At 45.8% G+C, this 19,649-nt stretch overlaps 6 protein-coding genes across 6 annotated transcripts; 4 read left to right on the forward strand and 2 right to left on the reverse strand.

The window, feature by feature from the left end:
* Positions 1–5,957: 5,957 nt before the first annotated feature.
* On the forward strand, positions 5,958–6,422 carry CGGC5_v011668 (uncharacterized protein; the record flags this gene model as incomplete). The annotated part of the gene is made up of 4 exons (XM_066152563.1): positions 5,958–6,025; positions 6,166–6,178; positions 6,246–6,278; positions 6,324–6,422. The coding sequence occupies 4 exons, from the start codon at positions 5,958–5,960 to the stop codon at positions 6,420–6,422; spliced, it is 213 nt and encodes a 70-aa protein (XP_066007891.1).
* A 3,347-nt stretch (positions 6,423–9,769) lies between these two features.
* On the forward strand, positions 9,770–10,378 carry CGGC5_v011669 (uncharacterized protein; the record flags this gene model as incomplete). Its single annotated transcript, XM_032023712.1, has 3 exons — positions 9,770–9,970; positions 10,030–10,188; positions 10,247–10,378. 3 exons carry the CDS (start codon positions 9,770–9,772, stop codon positions 10,376–10,378), a joined length of 492 nt encoding a protein of 163 aa, XP_031879529.1.
* A 614-nt stretch (positions 10,379–10,992) lies between these two features.
* Positions 10,993–12,476, reverse strand: CGGC5_v011670 (Lactose permease; the record flags this gene model as incomplete). Its single annotated transcript, XM_066152564.1, has 4 exons — positions 10,993–11,924; positions 11,972–12,095; positions 12,150–12,205; positions 12,275–12,476. 4 exons carry the CDS (start codon positions 12,474–12,476, stop codon positions 10,993–10,995), a joined length of 1,314 nt encoding a protein of 437 aa, XP_066007996.1.
* A 1,873-nt stretch (positions 12,477–14,349) lies between these two features.
* CGGC5_v011671 (uncharacterized protein) lies at positions 14,350–15,365 on the forward strand (the record flags this gene model as incomplete). Its single annotated transcript, XM_066152565.1, has 3 exons — positions 14,350–14,602; positions 14,659–15,087; positions 15,139–15,365. 3 exons carry the CDS (start codon positions 14,350–14,352, stop codon positions 15,363–15,365), a joined length of 909 nt encoding a protein of 302 aa, XP_066007998.1.
* Positions 15,366–15,541: 176 nt separating this feature from the next.
* Positions 15,542–16,181, reverse strand: CGGC5_v011672 (uncharacterized protein; the record flags this gene model as incomplete). The annotated part of the gene is made up of 2 exons (XM_032023711.1): positions 15,542–15,838; positions 15,900–16,181. The coding sequence occupies 2 exons, from the start codon at positions 16,179–16,181 to the stop codon at positions 15,542–15,544; spliced, it is 579 nt and encodes a 192-aa protein (XP_031879644.1).
* A 1,789-nt stretch (positions 16,182–17,970) lies between these two features.
* On the forward strand, positions 17,971–19,119 carry Kdm4b (Lysine-specific demethylase 4B; the record flags this gene model as incomplete). The annotated part of the gene is made up of 2 exons (XM_066152566.1): positions 17,971–18,017; positions 18,081–19,119. The coding sequence occupies 2 exons, from the start codon at positions 17,971–17,973 to the stop codon at positions 19,117–19,119; spliced, it is 1,086 nt and encodes a 361-aa protein (XP_066007995.1).
* Between the last annotated feature and the right edge of the window lie 530 nt (positions 19,120–19,649).

Here is a 19,649-nt window from a genome sequence, read left to right on the forward strand (position 1 = left end):
ATGCCCTTTTAACATCGGTCTAAAACTTCTTGGACAGCTTCACAGGCGGGTCCTTCAGCCGTGACGTAGTCCTTGGTTCGCACTTGTTCTGCGTTCTGCGCAACCATGAGTCTAACATTCCATCATAATTGACCCCATTGGACGTCACGTCTGCTTTTAGCTTCCTGAATGAAGGTAAGCTGTAGACGCAGTTTGGCGAGCTGTGTCACCAGCAGCTGGCTTCTTGCCCCGCACTCAGCAGAGACCAGAGCTGGACCTTGCCATGCTTGTTCCTGGACCCTAGATACCCATTAACGACATTCGGATCAAAAGCTTTCTGCACACCCCCATAACCTCAATTAGGTGACTTTGCACTACCGTCTGAACTGTTCAGCCTTGGCTTAGATCACAACTTTGACGGCAACGAAGTGTCAAATTAAAAGCTGTTGTTGCGACCGAAACTACCGCGGTTTATGAATTCAATTGCTGCAATAGCCGCAAGCCCAGTCTGACCAGCGCGTAAGCGTTGAAGGCTATTGTCTCATCGACACCATTGCAAGGGTACTGTTTCGAGAAAAACGGATTAGACTCAATGGAATAAGCAGGAGTTACATTCTGCGTCAGCACGTGGCACTTGGAGCTGCCATGCCTTCGACCGGACTGCCTTGACTAATTGCTAGACCCCTAAATTTGCCAGAGCTTTCTCAGCGCTCTCGCCCCATGACTCATGTTCTTACGTAGCCTGCCAAGCCTATGGTTCTTGGATTCTCATGCCATCCACTTGCAGATCAGGGTCCGTCCAATCTCCGTCGTACGTCATCTGCGCAATGGCCCTCTTGACCGCCCATTCCCGAATCTTGTCAAAGTTTCGACAGCTGTGTGGCAAATTAGCCCGGTGTCGACTCTTTTGCAAGTTGTCATCCCATTGAAGAACCAATGGGGTGATGTCTGAATGACACATGATCGACTGCCGAATGGAGTCGATGCAATGGGCTAAATGGTCCTTCTCGAGGATGGCGGCATAGTACGAATCGGAATAGTACTCCGGCCATACTGACATGCGGAGAGCATTCTACGTAGCAAAGGGGTCGGAGGTTAGCCTTGTGAGCTTGCACCCTAGTGTGAGACGTTGGTAGACTTACAAGGCAGTGCAGCTGATGGAATACGTCCAACTTTATCCAGTAAAGACCTGGATGTCTGGGACCAAGAGTGGAGGTTGTGTTAGAAAGACGCTGCGCTTCATCCCGCGTAATGGCTTCTCCTACGCTGACTTTCGAGAGAATGAGCCAAATTCCTTTGAGAGTCGAAGAACACAATCCACTCACAGTGCCATAGCTCAGCCCAACGCTGGTCCATCTCTTTTGACGGGGCTCCCCAATATTCAGTGACACCGTCACCAAACCCTTGGGTAAAGGTCTGCAATTGATATTCAATTACGTCTTGTGCTGGACCTGAAATGACGTTAGGCAAAGGGAAAAGCCCCATTCATATCATCTCTCCCATCAAACAACAGCAAATGTAACTTACTATAGAGAAGCTGGCCACATAAATGCTTGGCTCGGGTGATCCGGTACTGGGCATAGGTGTAACTGACACCGACAGTCCCCAAGAACCACCAGCACACGATCAATACAATACTGAGCTGCTTACATGCCGTCCTATGGAAGTTGGGTCGACGTGGACAAGACTCGGTACCATTTTCGGAATCGCAAGGAACGAGCCACTCGGTCGAAGAACCTTTCAAAGTAGCCATTGGAATTCGGGTGTTCAAGAATCAAGATTCATAAGAAAGGTCCTACGTCGTGTAATCTACTATCTTCTGCACCATGTGGGCTTGAGAATAACGATTCTATAAGACTGCAGCCGTCTTTATTATGAATACATGCCGGGACGAACAACATGACAGGCAAATAACGTCGGCACATAAACATATCCAAAAATGGGTGTGCACATGAGGGGTTTTGCCACCGGCTTTGAAGGCTACTCCACCCGTCATTCCAGATGAAATTTAGCCAGGAGGGGCCAAATTGCCCAAAACCCTAAACCACCAGACTATACCGTTCTAGAAAACAGTTTATGATGATCACATTGACCAGACTACGAGTTAGTCACCGTCCACGGGTAGCTCCGGGAAGAAACGAAAAGCCAAGTTGCTATCTGGCGGCTGGCATCCTTTTCTCCAAGGCTCATTGTGTATTCCACCATGAACTCTAGGAACAACTTCATACCTATTGAGGAAAGGTTTTCCCGAGCTTCGTAGCTTAGTAATTCCGAGTGATTCCAAGTAAAGGATCATTCGTGTCCACAATAACATGGATGGCAAAAGAACACCCTCAAACGCATGAAGTCACTTCAATATTCCAGGGAACTCCTGCTCATGTGGGATGATAATCATGAAGCCCCTAGCAGACATATATATGAATCAGTTTCTTGACTTTACTGGGGCTGACTCTTGATCTAACTTTGTTCACGCGGAAATGGTAGCCTCGTAGGATATGTCTGAGTCTCGTTGCTTAGGTAGTTATGTGTATAATCTCGGCCGGTTAGGGATCGCTTGACATATGTCCAGAGTTCAGCTTTCTTCTGCATACTGAAGGTTATCGTGAAAACTTTCTTTAAGTGTGAAAGAACAAGTGCAGTACTCTGTCCCCTGCTGTAAACTCCTAGGCTCTGACAGCATTATTGAGTTAGGGTTATGTCAAGTATGTCCAGTATCTTCAAATAATATCGAAGGTCACTTTTTTCCGTCGAATCAGCCCACCTTCAGTTCGATGCCCCCTCACTATGAAACGATCTTACCTCCATGATATTGACCAAAACAGATGGGTTGAGGGGCGGAAATGGGCCACACCCCAGCAATGGCACCGTGTAATCAAAGGCAATTCCATCGATCATAGCAAAATTCCAACCCCCTCAGAAAATAGACTTGCTCTCTTTGCTCTCAAAGTACCCGCTGGTCTTGGCTCGAACAACTTTGAGACTCGTTTGTCGTTCGATAGACTTCTTCAAATTGCCGAAGCTAGCGAACGGCTACGCCTCATCGACATCACATGTTGTTCTCAATACCGAGGCCAGCAGTCATTTCGGCACATGAAAGGTTTAGGAGTCGTTATGAGAAGCTCTCACTCATTGTTCAAGAAGCACATAAAGTATATATCTTCACCATCAGCATCAGCATCAGCATCTTACTCCGATTTGTATCATCAGTCCGTCTCCGCACATTCTACACCACTTGAGCTTTACTATCAAATAAACCAGGATCAAGAGATCATATCCGTCATCATGCAGTCAGCCATTATCATTCTCAGCCTCGCTGTCTTGGCTGCTGGCGCTCCCAAATCTGTAAGCGAATCTTCAACTCTGTCTGCCTTAGTGGAGAGAGAGCCTTCTGGCATAGTTTCTTACTTTGCTTCCAAGGGTAATGGGGTTGTTGTCCGATCTCTTGATGACCTTGCTCATGTCGGCGACGGCGAAGTCGTGAGGGTAAGTCGTCCTATACACCGCAGAAAAAAGAGGTTCCCCTACTGATCGTTCAATTTACATATAGCTCAAGCGTGTCAAGCGTTGCGAGTTTGCTGCTGCTGCTCCTGAGAATGCAATTGTTAATAAGAGGGGTAACACTTCTACTGATTGTGAGGATGTCCCTACGTTTATTACCAACTGGTAATTCGTGGTACACAGTATTGAAGAAACATCAAATTTGGATTGGAATATGGTATTTAGTTCATAGTCTGTAAGATTCAACATCTTGCTGACTTTCTTGATCAAATAAACTTTCGGTTTCCTCTAACAACTGATACGACTTTCCCCTGGAGCAGGGGAAGAATCAAGTCTGAAGTGGGGCCGGTCACTGATCTCTGCCACAGAAGCTGTAAATTTCAGATCAAGTGGCATCTACTCTTCTTTAATTGCCTCGGCTTGTTTCTCAAAAGCATGGTGTGAATGTTTCTGACTCAAGTCAGCCTCACTAAGCGTCTGCCCAAGTCAAACAGATATTACCAAAGAGCTACATAATTCGTAGTGTATGGAAACACCCCAGTCACCACCAGCTATGGACTCCTTTTACCGCATTCGCGTCTCGTAAATATAGCTTCTTTCACAAGAAAAATAAAGCGATGAAGGAAATCAAGTGCGTAGTCTGGAGCAGGCTCCTGACGCGCAGGTGCTTGCTTTGATGCGAAAGGAGCAATCTTCTTCCGAATGGAATTCTCTGCTAGCGTGCAAATCCGTGGCCTGAAGTACCCTTTGAGCCACGGGATCGGTGGAGTAGAGGTTAAGAATATTATCCAGGTACCAGCTAAAATAACGCAGCAGCAGGAAGGCGCGAGCAGCAGCGGCTGCGACGACCCGGCCTTCGGGCTTTCGCCGCGGCAGTCTTCCGTACAACTCCAGTAACTTTATGAGAGTACCCGCAGATCAGAGAAGAGAATGAATGACGTGGAGGATGTGAATTGGTCTCATGGAGTCTCAAATTTGTCTTTAACTTGGCACTGTTGACTTAAGTTATTTCAGCTTGGGCTCGTTGGATGTGAAGCAATCGTAGTGTCTGACCTTACGGCAGGGTAAATTCAACCCCGCGGTAATGAGTCAAATGACAAGTACTGATGGTATAAAGCTACGGCATTCCATTCCGGGGGGAAGCTTTACATCGGGCGATGCCTTGCAATGCGAGACAGCTTGTTCTTTCTGTACTAGAGCGACTCTTTCTCATGTGGATGTATACTCTACCTTGCCCTCGTCGCTATCTTCGTCGCTATTATCGTCGTCGTCGTCGTCGCTACTATCGTCGTCTTCAATGGGAGTGGCCAAGTTCGTAGAAAATACGATCGTAGATACACATAGACTAGGTGGTCCCTTCGGAAGATATGTTTCCCTGGGCGCAAGTCCATGCTGCAGCAGGAGCCGTGATATTTATCTCCCCTCGCCGGTGTTGCTCGGCTGGCCCTCAACAAGCATTCTCCTAACATATTGCGGAGCCTGCCAAGCTGATGTCTCCGTGCCTGCAAGCCCAGTGTAGGAGGTCGTGATCTAACACAATGAGACCTTACTAGCGAAGAGGTGCCAATTGGTATTGGACGAAGAGGGACTTGACGCAAGTGAGGTCCATAGCATCCCAGCCGGCGAGATTGTCGCAAACAAGGTTGATCGTCTCCCCCGGGGTTCGAAGTAGGCTGGGCATGAAAATGTTCAAGTGCTGCCTACCGTCGCCATCACTGTCGTACTTGTTGTTGCCGGTATCACTGCCGCTTCCCTTTTTCTTAGAAACCAAGACTCGTTTCTGCTCTTGTTACCTCCGCCTCTTAGGTGTTGGTATCAGCCCATGAAATCCCGACATGCGTATCATTGGGTACTTACGTACTTCAGTGGGGAGCACAGACCATTGATCAGGAATTATGAGCTAATTGATAAGTTTAAACTATTGTCAGATTAGAGGTAGTAAAAGAATAGTGAGGTATTGTCTTGTTCTTGTGTGTGTTCAATAATAAAAGATCTTCTACTATTTATGTCCAGAGTGAGGGCTTTTACCCTTATCCATAGAGTTTGGCATAACCATAGAAAACTCTTCTCAGCTCCTCTCAAGGTCGCATAGTGGCGGACACCTTTCATAGTGACTGACACCTCTCAAGGTTATCATGGCCAATTTGACAACTATAGGCAAACCCCTTCTCCAAGCTTCTAGTACACTCCGTTGCGTTAACAGCATCCACCCCCCCTTTTTTTTCCCCGCTTATACAAAAACATAAAAAAAAGCTCATTTTACGCTATAACGCGCATCTCTCCGCATCGCACGCAAAACGTATAGAATTCATTACTAATACTTTAATTAACGTATATGCATAGCGAGTCGCCCATCATAGCGAGCCGCCCACCTTTCACTACCCTCCAGCCATTTGTGTAAGTCAATTAAGCCACATCGTACGAAATCAATTGAAACTACTCATCAGCCTCTTCTTCAGAGGTCTCCCAAACTACCTGACATGTTCGTACATTATGTCCAGTCTTTCCGCAGTTACCACATCGCCGCCCGCGCGATTCACCCCCCTCCGTACGAGCACCCTCTTGACGCATGTTTTCGCCTCCAGCATCAACAACCCCCTTTTCTACCCGTATTGCCTCAGCTTCAGCTGTATTAAGTGACCCTCCAAGACGTAGTTGGGTTTTCTTAGCTCTCCGGCGCTTACTTAGTATCTCATTTGCCGTACGAAGCCCGCGGCACTCGGCTTCAACAAGAGCTAGTTTGTGTGCTAACTTGCTAATACCTTTAGCTTGCAAATCAACAACCTCGTACAAATGAGTTGGTGAGCTATCTTGATGACTAGTGATTCTTTTCTTAAGTGAAGCAGAGCTTCGTACGGCGTCATGTGCTGTGGTTGGTGTCTTTGGGTCCCAGGAGCCCTGGCTGCTTGGGCATGAGTTGGATGGTGTTGGCGTCTTTGGCTTGAAATCCAGGCGGGAAAGAACTGCTTCTGGGTCGAATGGTACAAGGCCAGCCTGTCTAAAACCAGCTTGTACGTTTTCTTTGCTTATTGAAGTAAAAAAGGCTGCCTTGAAGGCAGGAAAGAAATCATCCTTAGTAATGTGCGTAATCTGCATCCGCATCATCTTCTCGATTTCCTTGCCATATGAAGCCTTCAGCGGACTAAAACAGCCAACATCAAGAGGCTGAAGCTCGTGCGATGAATGCGGAGGCATGCAAAGAGCAATAATGCCATGTTCCTTGCAGTAATCGTCAAACTTGGTGGATTTGTGGCTGTTGTGGCCATCAAGGATTAGGAGCCGTTTAACACCCTTCGTGCGAGACTTTGTGCACTTTTCAAAATGTTTTAGCCAATCTAGGCCAATCTCATTTGTAGTCCATCCATTTTCGCTAGGGTGGACGCGCCATTCGGGTGGGAATTGGCCATTGGTATACCATGAGAGTAGGTGATATTTGCCCTTAACAATGACGTATGGAGGCAGCGCCCAGCCATCTGCACATACGCCCTGAATGACAGAAACCCATTCGCGATTGCCAGGCTGCTTCGTACGAGGCCTTCCACGGCGGTCAGAGGTTGTAATAACCTTTGCGTGCGACAGCATTCCCATCAAGAAGCCCGTCTCATCAAAATTGTAGACATCGTCATCGTGTATTCCGTACTTCGCGATTGTGTTTCGTACGAGGGCAAACCAGGCCTGCACAATTGCAGGATCTTCAGCCAATGCCCTCTGATAGTCGATTCTACGTCGAAAACGCGTCTTTAGTTGTGGTTGGCGTCGTACGAAGTTCTCTGCCCATCGCGGTCCGACACGCGTCGCGTCACGTTCGTCAAGGAGACAATCGGCCATATCTCGTACGTCGTCAAGTCGCGGTGGAAATCCTCGATCGATCAGGTCAATAACTCGTTCAAGAATCACAGTTTCTTCCACCTGAGTCATCTTCATTGAATTCGTACGAGTTTCGCGTCGTGGTAGAAGTCCAGCGCGTCGGTCGCGAAGTGTAGTTCTCGGGACCTTATAGATAGAAGCTGCTTTTCGAACGGATAGTTTTGGGTCCTTTTTAATAGCTTCAATTGCAAGGATAATGCGACTTTCATTTGAAGAAGAACTCATGGTCGTACGTAGAGGAAGGTTGTTGTGAAGGTGAAGAGTGTAGAATTAAGGAAAAGTGGGCGGCTCGCTATGATGGGCGACTCGCTATGCATATACGTTACTATTAATTATTATAATCTTAAAAATATTTAAATATATCTCTATATAATAGAGATAAAAAGTATATACTTCATACCTCTATAGTATTTAATCTATTTATTAAGGTATTACTAATCTAAGTAGTTACTTTATTTTTATATTATTTAACTAGTAAAAAGTATATTTTTATTATAAGAGATTAAGATAATATATTTACTAAAGAATAAAAAAAGAGATTTACTATATAACTTTACATATTTATTTGGTGTATAGTTTATATAGCTTTAAGTAATATAAAAGTATATTAAGGAGCTGAATATAATTCTTTAGAGTAAATAAGGTTTAATAGTTAATAAAAGTAATAATTATTTAGAAAACTTAACTTATTTATAATAGTAATAAGAGTTTACTAGTTACTATATAAATAATATTTAGTTACTTATAGTTTACTACTAGTTAATATATATCTATAGTTTATTATATTAGGTATATTAAGAAGAATACTAAGTAATAATAATAATATAATAGTACTGAGGATTCTAAATGTATAACTATTAATAATTATAATAATACTACTATTTAAAAACTAAAAGACTTATAAGTTAATAAGTATTATTAGCTATACTAAATAAATAATTTAATAATATAGATTGAAATATAATATTACTGGGAGAGTATAAAGATACAAGAAGTACTATTAGAGTTAATAAAAAATAGAAATATAATATTATATAAAGCTTCTTAAACTAACGTGGTTGATAAGCGAGTCGATCAGACAAGCGAGTCGATCACCTTAGCAAAATTATAGTAGGCTGCACGCGAAAATTTGGTAAGAAATTGTTAGTACGTCCTAACAATTTCTTACCAAATTTTCGCGTGCAGCCTACTATAATTTTGCTAAGGTGATCGACTCGCTTGTCTGATCGACTCGCTTATCAACCACGTTACTATAAGATTATAATAATCTAATTCTTAAAGAGATATAAGATTTCCTATGTAAAGCTTTTAAGATTTAGATTAGTTATTCTATAATCAATTAATAGTAAAACTTAGCTAGCTAGATAAATAAGAAGTCTAAGAGTATTACTACCTAGTAAAGTAATAAACTATAATATAAGTATCTATACTATATATAATAATATTATTTTAACTAGCTAGTATTTATTAATAAATCTAATATTAATAAAGATATTAAGATATAGAAAACTAAATAAGTATTAAAAAAGCTTATTATATTTTAAACTATAAAGATTAATTAACTTTAGAACTTTCATAACTATTACTTTTAAGTATTAAACTATAAGTAACTTAGATTTATAATAAAGTTAGTTAATAGAAGAGCTATACATATATATCTTTTTTATAATATAAACTTAAGAGCTATTAAATTATTAGTCTTAAGTTTAGTATTAATAATAATAACTTTATTAGTAGCTATTTTAGTAGGTCTTTTAGTAATAATAGCTTAATAAGCCTTCTTCATAAGTATAATAATCCTAACTAATAGTAAAATAAAATATTAAAGAGGATCTCTAATAATATCTTATACTAACTATTATATATATTATTAATAATAAGTAATAAATAATACTCAAATAAGTTATTATCTACTTATTAAGGTATATAGTAACGTTTAAGAAGTATTATAATACCTTTAGATAGTGAGATTTAATAGAAATAGATTAATTAAAGCTATTAAAACAGGTTAATTACTATACTATAAATATCTATATAGCGTTAAGTAAATTTTTATATATATATAGGGATTATACGTGCGTAATTTCGGCAAAAAGGAGGGGCGGACGCTATCAACGCAACGGAGTGAATGTGCGTCTGTCACAGCTGCAACCCCCACAACCCCCTCAACCACGCACATCCATTGCAACGACAGTTCAGTCACAACAACAACAACAACAACACGTGGACGCATCATCACCACACCACAAATGGCCTACGTGACGACCCCTTCGCAGGCCGAGGAACGGCTAACTAGCTTTGCAGACACATGGCGCTTCCCCGAGTTCGAGAAGCTCGACTCGGACCAGGACGTTGCCGGCACTCCCTTCTACGATGAACCCGGCGACCGCTGGTGTCTGCTCGCGGAAATCACCGACGTCTCCCTATGCTTCGCGTCCGCCTCGTTGCCCGCGACCGCGAGGGTGAGAGTTTCGTCATCGCTTTCTACCCGGACAACGATGCCACTGAGGTCTTGGATACAAGCAAGCTCAAAATTGGCCACACCATTGCCCTACTCTATCCCCACCAGCATGACTTCCTCGACGGAACACAAGGCGTTCGCGTCGAGGACGTCATTACCTGTCGCGTGAGTCTACTCTGCAGTTTTTGATTTGGTCGATCTCATGAATTACCAATACCGTGCAGGTCTTCCCCGTCAAGCTGGCCGGGCTATTTCGCATCAATTCGGATCTTTGCGCATACACTGGACCCCTTGGCACACTCAAGAAGTGCCATTCCTGTGGAAAGGAAGATCCAAGTGTCGTCAAATGCGGCCGATGCGGACTGTACTACTATTGCAATAAGGTGAGCGTGCATGTCTTCTTCTTGCGTAAGTCGCCGGGATTGACACCATCGGACACAGGATTGCCAGACGCTTGAATGGAATCAAAAGGGGCACAAGGAGGCTTGTCGTGCGCTCAAGGACCCAAATTTGAGAGCTCTGTTCAAGATTACCGTTGGTGAAGGCGAGCACCGGTTCCAATTTCCGAGATGAACAAGTGATGAATCGTTCACGGCGGCGGAGGGGCAGTCACAGCCGGCATATTTTGTGAGGCGTCCTAGGGGCGGGAACGTAATGAAATCTGTGCCGAGGACCAGAAATTCACCACAGGTTCTGGGTTGGCTCCAAACATCGGATTCAGAAAGCGCGGCATATCTGCAAGACGATGAATGCGATGAAATCATCCAAACACTCTGATGCAGTAGACCCAGAATTGACAAGCCATTCATGATGCTCCCTGCCAACCGACATTAATCCTTTCTCGATAAACCTTGTCTTGAATACCCTGGCACAGACCCCTGATGGTACGCATAGGTGGCGGTTGAAAGCTCAGATCAGAGATCGATGATGAATTTGCAAGTGAAACTTCAAGTCCATATGGCGCATCAGCTTCTACGAACATATACAACGACTTTATTGGCTCTAATGTTCATTTTATCTTGACGCATGACACGTCGTATGAACCAGCTGCCGATGCGCACCTCTATGCCGGGCTCATCGTCAGTCCCAGGCTGTAATTTTCATCACACAACACCCAGCCGCGAAACCATGTACAGTTGATGCTCTCGTTTGTAACTTATTAACATTGTTTTGTCGCCGAACTAAATCTACTTCTCAAATATGCTAGAAACCTCTTCGATAGTTTGCCCCTTCGTCTCAGGGAACATGAAGTAAGTAAACCCGACTTCAAATACCAGAACCACAATGTAGACTAGATAGTACCTCCAACCCAGGTTTTGCAGGGCCACCGGGTTGGCATATTGCCCAGCGGCACTAAAGGCGTACATAAGAAAGTAATGCAGCGCCATGGCTTTCGCTCGCAGATGATAGGGGCATATCTCCGCAGTGTACATCGGAGTGAGAGGTGTGTATCCGACATCCGACCCAAATTGGAAAAAAAACACCATCGCTACGAGAGCTTTACTTGCCGCCGACTGCCCTTCTCTGGTAAACTGTTCCGTGGCCACGGTAAACCCGATCATGGCTAAAAGCATAATTACGCTCGAAGATATGAATAGGATACGGCGACCGAGTTTTTCAACTAGGCTTGCAGCGGCAAGTGCGACACAGAGATTGAAAATTTGTAATCCGCCATTGATTCCGGCCTGCTGTGCTGGTTCGGTGATGCCGACTTGTTCCAGCGCCACGGAGAGGTAGAATGTGATGATGCCGCCCCCGCTCCATGACCCAAAAATGGTGGAGAACACAACTAGAAGCAACCGTCGGCGATTTCCAGGCCCTCGAAACCATGAGATCCAAGTTGTCTCCTGGGTCTGTTGGTCTAGCTCAATGGCTTGACATATTTCTGCAAACTGAACGGTCAACACCTCGTCATTCATTCTGCCGTTCGCATGGAAGTGAGCGAGAATATCTTTGGCTTCAGTATGACGGCCACGAGAGACAAGCCATCTTGGAGACTCTGGGACAAGAAATAAAAGCGGTAATTGGAGGGCTGGTGGGAGAAGCTGTAGCATTGTTGGAATGCGCCAGCTCCATTGTGATGAGATGTGCAGGCTTCCGAAAGAGACCCAGGCTACAACTAAGTGGGATGAGCAAAGTGTCAAAGCGCTAACCCTTTCAACTTACCAACAGATCCAACGAAGAATAGGGATGCATACCCGCCTACCAGAAAGCTTCTTTGCCGCGGATGGGCCAGTTCTGTGAGCAGGACGGGGCAGCTGGCGATCACGAACATGGAGCCTATACCCAGCTTGGTACTTCGGTAAGCAGTTTTGCGATGACGTATCTTCATGAGATTACTTACTATGAACCGAGTAAGCACGTAAAGTCGAGCGTTGTAACAGAAGACTTGGCCAAGTACTGTGGCACTGATGTCAGTCGCTTGTGCCCCGTAGAATGAAGATATTACGGAAGATATCAAAGCCTTACCAGCTCCAATGATAATCACATCTCCAATCATGATCATCAACCTTCTACCCATGGTGTCTGCTATCCAGCTCGAGACAGGAAAGGCAATCATGGCTCCAAAAGAGTACCCAGCGCCCATCAGCCCGACGAGAGTGCTGTCTCTCGGGCTAAGGCCGAGATCTGGGTGCTTAATGTCAACGTCTGCCAGTTCCTCTGATCTCATTGTTCATCTGCCTGATTCCCCTACCTTTGAACCCTGAATATGATCAACACTGCGCATTTTGTGCAAGTAATTTGGGTATCGTAACTTACAGTGAGGCATTGTTAGAAGTGAGGCTATGAGGGTTCCATCGTACCCAATCATCAACGGGCTGATGAAAACAGCAAGAAGTCGCAAGTTTAGACTCCGAATTCCATGATCCCTCCACCAAACTGTATCTGATTTGCTGAGGAAATCATTCCCTTTCAGGCGTTGACCAGGCTCAGGGGAATCATGTTCTAGGCACTCGCCGATGCCATGGTGAGATGTTGCCTTTTCCATCTTGAGAGCTCCCTTCAAATCGGTGGCCTTCATTCTTGTAGAATTCTCCATCGCCGGCCATCTCTTCGTAGTAGCTATCCTGAGCATACGAAAGAATACTGACGGTCAAGCTGGTGACATATGTTTGAACACACTCGCCCTTTTGCAGATTTGTCTCTGTAGTCGAGCATTGTCGGTCCGGATATTGAAGTGATAGAGTTCGATTCGTCGGCGCCTTCCCTTCACGTTTTCGGGTACCGAAACCAGCCAGTGCACAAACCATTCCGAAGCCCGTCAGCTCCGCAATGCCGAGTTTGCAACGCTCAATCGAATAGACAGACTTGCGCGCCAATCGCTTGGAGTTGCGTGTAGCTCTCTAACCAAGATGGGGTTCGGTTAGTTAGCAATGTATTTTGCAGGCAGAATGATTGCTGAGGGTTTCGGGGACTATGTTTGTTCTAAGTTCTCGAAGATCGGGCTTTTCTAATTACAGTTTTATGGTCAAACAGCCGCGAACCTTCCTAGCGATTGGCGGCGCTTGATTTACAAATAAGAGGACTTTGGAAAAGTCAAATCTCCAATAAATTTAAGTTCAAGCAAGAAAGCGATACTGTGCTTTTGTGAGCTTTCTGCTGTGCATCATTGACTCGTCTACAAGGCGTGGGATTAGATTCTCAACGAATAGCACTGGGATAACAATACTGCTAGCATTTCAATCACCTGAGTGACTACCTACCGAGCTGGATTGCGGTAACGGGCTGGAAGGCTCAACTACATTGCATAGTGGAAGTATTTGATGATGGAGATCCTGGAGTATTCGTCCAATCCCGATATCATTCAACGAGAATCCCTGTTGCTTCGGTAATACTTACTCGCCATGTGCAAAGTATGGAATCAATGGAATTCGTCCCGTGCACAAAGTCGTTTGTCTCTGATGAAGGTCATCGCGATCAGGAAACTCGGGCCCGAACTCAACGCTGGTTAGCCTACTGTGGCAATTGGTTTTTTGACTGTAGACATGATGTTATGCAGCTCATGAGACCTTTGCAGGGCTTATTTTAGTGTTTTGGTGGATGACTTCGTAGTACCACTGACGTGTACGCGCAAAGCGACCATAAGATGCTGGCGTCAAGAAGCTTCAATTACTTATGTCGAAGAGACCAATTGTCACAGATAATAAGTCCGCAACATGGGATTGTGCATTTCAAATATCACTGCTGAGGGGATGAGATTCCGCATGGACGTCGGGGGTTTCAGGCATTTCGGGCATTTCGGGAGTTTTGCACGAGCCATGAGCGTGATCCCAACGTTAGATCATTGAAGGGAAAGCCTGTACTAGCAGGTTAGATGATCAAAGATGTCTTGCCAAGACGGACCTCTGTTTGACTGGATACGTGAAATTTGTGTTATGGCTGAATTACGCTTCCTCCTATTTGGCCTGTAGACTGTTTTGTTCTTTGGACCGACATCGAGGGGCTATACATACATTCAGATTGAATGATTCTAAATCTTGCCATCACTGTGAGCACCGGAAAGCAATCTTTGCCTTATTTTCCGGCAGAATACCTCTGCTGCAATGATTTTGAACACCTACCGAGGTTTTACCAAAAATACAGAAGCACACTATGCCCCGTTGGACAAAGAATGCGGCGAAGATGATGGCATAGAACTTGCGCCACTCGAGCGACATAGTCATACATGGACTACCAAACAAGTGATCAAAATATTCACAGTCACTCATCTTATCCTCTTTTCAACGGCCGCTGGTTTCTGGTTTTTGTGGCGCGAACAGCCAATCAACAAGTCATTGAAAGATATTTCATTTTACTGTAAGTACGTCTGTCACACGATGCTACGCACGTCTCTAACTTTTCCAATTATGCAGCTCCGCTCTTAGACCGCATCGATATTCCTTATGTTCTTCGATTTGATCAGCCACAGACGATCAAGGGTGGCGACGGCGACATGACCTGGGGCTCTCAGCCGAATCCTGACATTGACAAGATGTGGGAGGGAATTACGACGGAAGCTACCATCCCAGTGACCGCCGCAGAGATACTGTCCATGAGGAAGGATCCTTCAGTGGCCGTAATGCTGCCCGAAGAGTACCACCTCGATAACGAACAGACCTACCTTGCGCACGCACTTGTTTTCCATAGGCTTCATTGTCTTGACTACATCCGGAAAGCATTGTACAAAGATTATTACTACCCAAACGGCACAGAACAAGTTCCGATGCATGGACATCACATCGCGCACTGCTTGGCAATGATTTTGGACCATATCACCTGCGCAGGTGACCCTGGACTTTATGGTAAGTCACAGTTTCATCAAAGACGCGAGATACTGATAATTTGCTGCCAAGTATACCAGTGGTATGAGCACACGGAGATACCACTGCCTGATGCCAATACCTGGGGCAAATGCTGGGATTTTAGTGCATTCCGCAACAAATTCGACAAAATAGCATTGGAAAACTTCAGTCCTTTTGATCTACGAAAGCCGGATGGAGCGAAATTTGTCACGGAGCAGAATAATTTGCAAGAAATCATTTATCAGACGCGAGATCCGAAGCCCAATCCTCACTTATGAAGTTCTAGCAGCAATGCGACGTGTTTTTCTCAGGTTCTGTTTCATACAGGTCGTCGAATAGTCGTACATAGTATTTTTGCATTTGACAAATCGCACATGTCTTCGGCTTGAAGCAAGTGAGAGGCACTTGATGTAAGGCAGATTTGTGTGTCTGGGTCATAGAGCTTCTCTGAACTCTACTTCTTATCTTCTTGTTTCGAAGGAGGATTGACCAAATACCACGTCATAACCCCAAGTCCCACTGCCAGAGAAACTCCAGCTGCAAGCACTCCACCCCTGGCAGTTGTCAGGGAAGAATACCAACTCTGGGAATTCTCCGTCTGCTCTGGCAAAGCCTCGCAATCTTCGGCAAGACGAAGTTGTCGCTCCTCCGGCTCAGGCCGCCCCTTTGGCTGTGACACTGGCTCCGGGTCTGGGTCGGGAAACCAAACTTGGCCAGAGGCCACACAGGCTGCGCGCCTGGCACGGTAGTCCTTGAGGAGGCATTAGAAACCCATCTGAGAGATGGCAATAACATAAGGTACGGCGTCATACCTCTAAACATTCCATCACATCTCCGACGATATGGTGGGCGGTCTGCGGGGCAATCCCCTGGGAGATAAGAGATCCGAATATGTGGTTTGGATGCAGCGAGTGAAGCTCGGAGCCATTCCACAAACAGACGAATGCTTCCGGCCCATTGACCAGGTCGACATGGCGGTTCTCGAGGTGTTGGAAAAGCCACTGTCGGACCCTGCCTGAAGTGGCATACTCGCTTGGAACGTTGGTCTTCAGGGTCTTGAGGTGGAGACTGGACCCGTTTTCGACGTTCGTCATGATTGCGGTTTTTGGGTTATATGGTCGGATGGAGTTGACTCTCTGTTTTCGTGGCTGTTTGGCTTGGAGATGTTGACTTTCTGCCCTGTGGTGTTCTTGTTCTGCACCTGAAGCTTATGTTCTGGAGGTGTCATTTTCTTTGGGCGGGAAATGGCAGATGCCGGTGTGCCCAAATGCCAACAAACAAAGTGGATATTCCAGGCCGCTGACGAGATGGATTGTCGCGCAATTAGCGTGATGCAGATGCGTTCGGTGAGTACTTGTTCCTATTGGTACGTCAATGGCGAGAGTTGCCTCACCGCCACGCAATCAGAGCCTCTCAGAATCGTTCTCGCGGTGTCAACTCCACTCATCCGCATTCAACCCTAACAATACCCCGGCCCATGTCAACCCACTTTGCATCCGCTGGAGGCGACAGCCAAGAACTTAACTGAATCCGGATGATGGGCCTTTTGCGTCGCCCCATGGCCTCAATTCAATACCTATTGAAACACCAAAGACAGCATCGACCATGGGTCGTGTTTCAGCCATACTTTACCGACTCACCGTGGAATTCTCAAGTCGACAGCATTTAGCTCTGGGTTAAGTCACTCACTGCCTTGAACCGAAGCGAATTGATATGCGCGGCGTTCAGATCAGACCTCGCTGGAGGTTCCACACATTCATGGAGCAGCGATTATCCGCTCCCCGGCACAAGATTTTCTTTTAAAATGGATCGATGCGAACGGCGTGTCGGCGGAGATACTCGTCATGAGCAAGAAGTCGAGGGCTTCGCGTCAATATAGACAGTTAAACTAGTGTCCGCTGTCGCGTGCGCCAGAAGAAGTGGTGGCGACATCGACCGGGATGTAAACATCGTCTGCAGCATACCTTATGTGCAAGCAACATCAAGTCCTGTCCAAACCTCTACCCCTCCCCGAGCTTTCATCTTCGGGCTTCTTACTCGATGACGAGCAACATTGGAAAAGGAGTAGCAATCAAAAACCTCTCTGCCTTGGTCCCAAAGCGAGCTTTACAGGAGGCTCTAACCGAGCGGAAGGGGCAAATAGACATTTCGGGCATTGTGGGTTCAAGGTCGGGCATTTCAAGACGCTAAAAGTACGGGAAGACATTATCAAATTGCTGTTTACTATACAAGAGGATGCGTAATTAGTTGGTGGCCCCAACAAATAATCTTGCGCCAAGTGAGACAACGACTTGAACTAGGGGTAAAGAAGGCAATGCCTTAAGTTACAAACTACTTCCGTGGACCTTTGACCTGGGCGGGTGCGAATAGAGACAGGATGCATGATCCAATTGTTGAAGTTATTGCTAGCCATCTCCAATTGGTTTCATAGGCACTGGAAGAGCGTCAATCATCCGCGGTCCAAAGTTGTAGGCTGAGTCCGTAAAAAAGCGGGAATGCAGGTATAACAGAGAGGGCCAGCTTCGAAGGACGCTGCATTTAACGATATCCTGCAGGTCCACCAGCTCAGCCATTGTTCACTCCTGCGTTCCTCAAGCCATTGAACTTTATACATGCAATATTGACGCCATCGGTTGTTTGGACACCTTGATAGCCACGAGAATATTTACGTACATAAAGTCCCAGGAAATTGGCAGGCGACAGTCGGACCATCATGGGGCCCGAACTCTGGAATCCATCCTCACCCTTTAGGAGAAGCAATTCCCTTCATATCCATTGCTCTGCGTCGAACTTGATTCATGACACTGAGCACAATCGTTGGTCGCACGCAAGCTCAATTTGAGACCGTTGCCGATTTCACACGAGCATTTGAAGTGTCCAAAAATGGCTGGCCTGGGCAGAATCTCTGACGATGATGAACGATTCCAAATGTTAGCTTCTCCCCCGTCTCTCCCTGTTTCTGGGTGTCGTCACTAAGCTTTGGAGCGTTCTAGCCAAGATGACTCTACGTGTAGACTCGCAGATCTTGGCGAAAGCACAAGCGATACACTGGGCACCTTGTGCAGAGATCAAGCAGTGACTCTGAAAGGTTTTGCGAAGGTTAAGGTCGTCGACTACCATGAACCCTCCGACAACTTCATCACAATAGCTCCAAAATCCAATGAGAACATGGGTTTCCATTATAGTGCAACTTACTCCCCGATTGGCCAAGATGGAAACATTCAGATTCTGTTCAGCGCCCAAGCACTCGATCAGAGCATAAATATTCCTCTTCACGACGACGACGATGTGGATGAAAACGCTGTCTTCTCGTCGGCTTCTCAAAAGCCCTCATCACCATGCGATTACTATCTCGGAGATTGGGAGTCGGTGCAGCATTCGAATCAAATGCAGACATACCTTACCTGTGGACCACATCTAGAGCATCTGCTTGAGCCTAAACGCCATTACCCTGGAATTACGGCTCCCTACTTTTACTTCGCCAAAGATGGAGGTACCTGTACACCAATGCACATCGAAGATGCGGGGCTTCCCTCTGTCAACATGGTCCGCTGGGGCTCCCCAAAGACATGGTTGATCATTGAGCCTGGTTCATCAAGGAGGCTCGAAGAGTTTGCTGCTTCCGGGACGTTAGGCGGGAAAACGAGCGGTGGCCGACGACGTTCATATGGGCGCAAGACGTGTTCGCAGTTCATCCGGCATGCAAACATACTATTCTCACAGGAGACACTAGACGGCTGGGGCATCAAGTACAGCATTGTCGTCTGCAAACCTGGGGAGTTGATTGTCACCCTGCCGTACACCTATCATCAGGTGGTAAACCTCGGTATGAATTTAGCAGAGTCGACCAACGTATTGTGGCCGGGTACAGACCTTCGGTTGGGAAGCTACTCGTTCTGCAGTAAACGACGATGCGGCAACAGAGAATCATCAATAAAAGAGACGGATTTTGCGGTCCCGATTCAAGACGATCAGACCGATCTGTCAGGGACCGATGCACAAACAACTGCTAGAGCAAACCAAATCCAATAGAAGCATAGTAATAAGTGCGGAGACGGCAAAGACGAAGATGACAACAACGACGATGATGAAGACAACGGGAGTAGCATCAGCGGTAGTAATAATAGGGATAAGAGTATAGTAGAAAGAATCGTTTTTGATATTACCAATAGGGAGTGGTCCGCCCGGTTAGCTGAACATACTAAATCTCACCACCGACCTTTGCAATGCCTGTCATCTCCTGAAGCCTTTAGAATGAGGATACTAGCGGCACTTGACGATCCTGACAAGATTAATGCCGGCGGTTAAATCCATTGAATTTGGTGTTCATCTCCCTCCCAGACCAATTATGCGTGGTGTTCTTCACTGCAAAAAAGGCAAACCACAAGTCGTCTTTTCATTGGAAATTGTTCCCGTGACTCGCAGAAAGGGAAGAGACTATGTTTGTCAGACTTTAGCCGAAAGTCTTCTGAGAGCGAGTCTGCCTTGCACATGTTGCGTGATGAATGCCCCGTACGCCGCAGTGTGGGTACTCCCCAAGTATTCCCACCACTGAGAGGTGC

The sequence above is a fragment of the Colletotrichum fructicola genome, assembly GCF_000319635.2.
Source record: "Colletotrichum fructicola Nara gc5 chromosome Unknown KSG_Nara_v1_contig07, whole genome shotgun sequence".
Classification (NCBI taxonomy): Eukaryota; Fungi; Ascomycota; class Sordariomycetes; order Glomerellales; family Glomerellaceae; genus Colletotrichum; species Colletotrichum fructicola.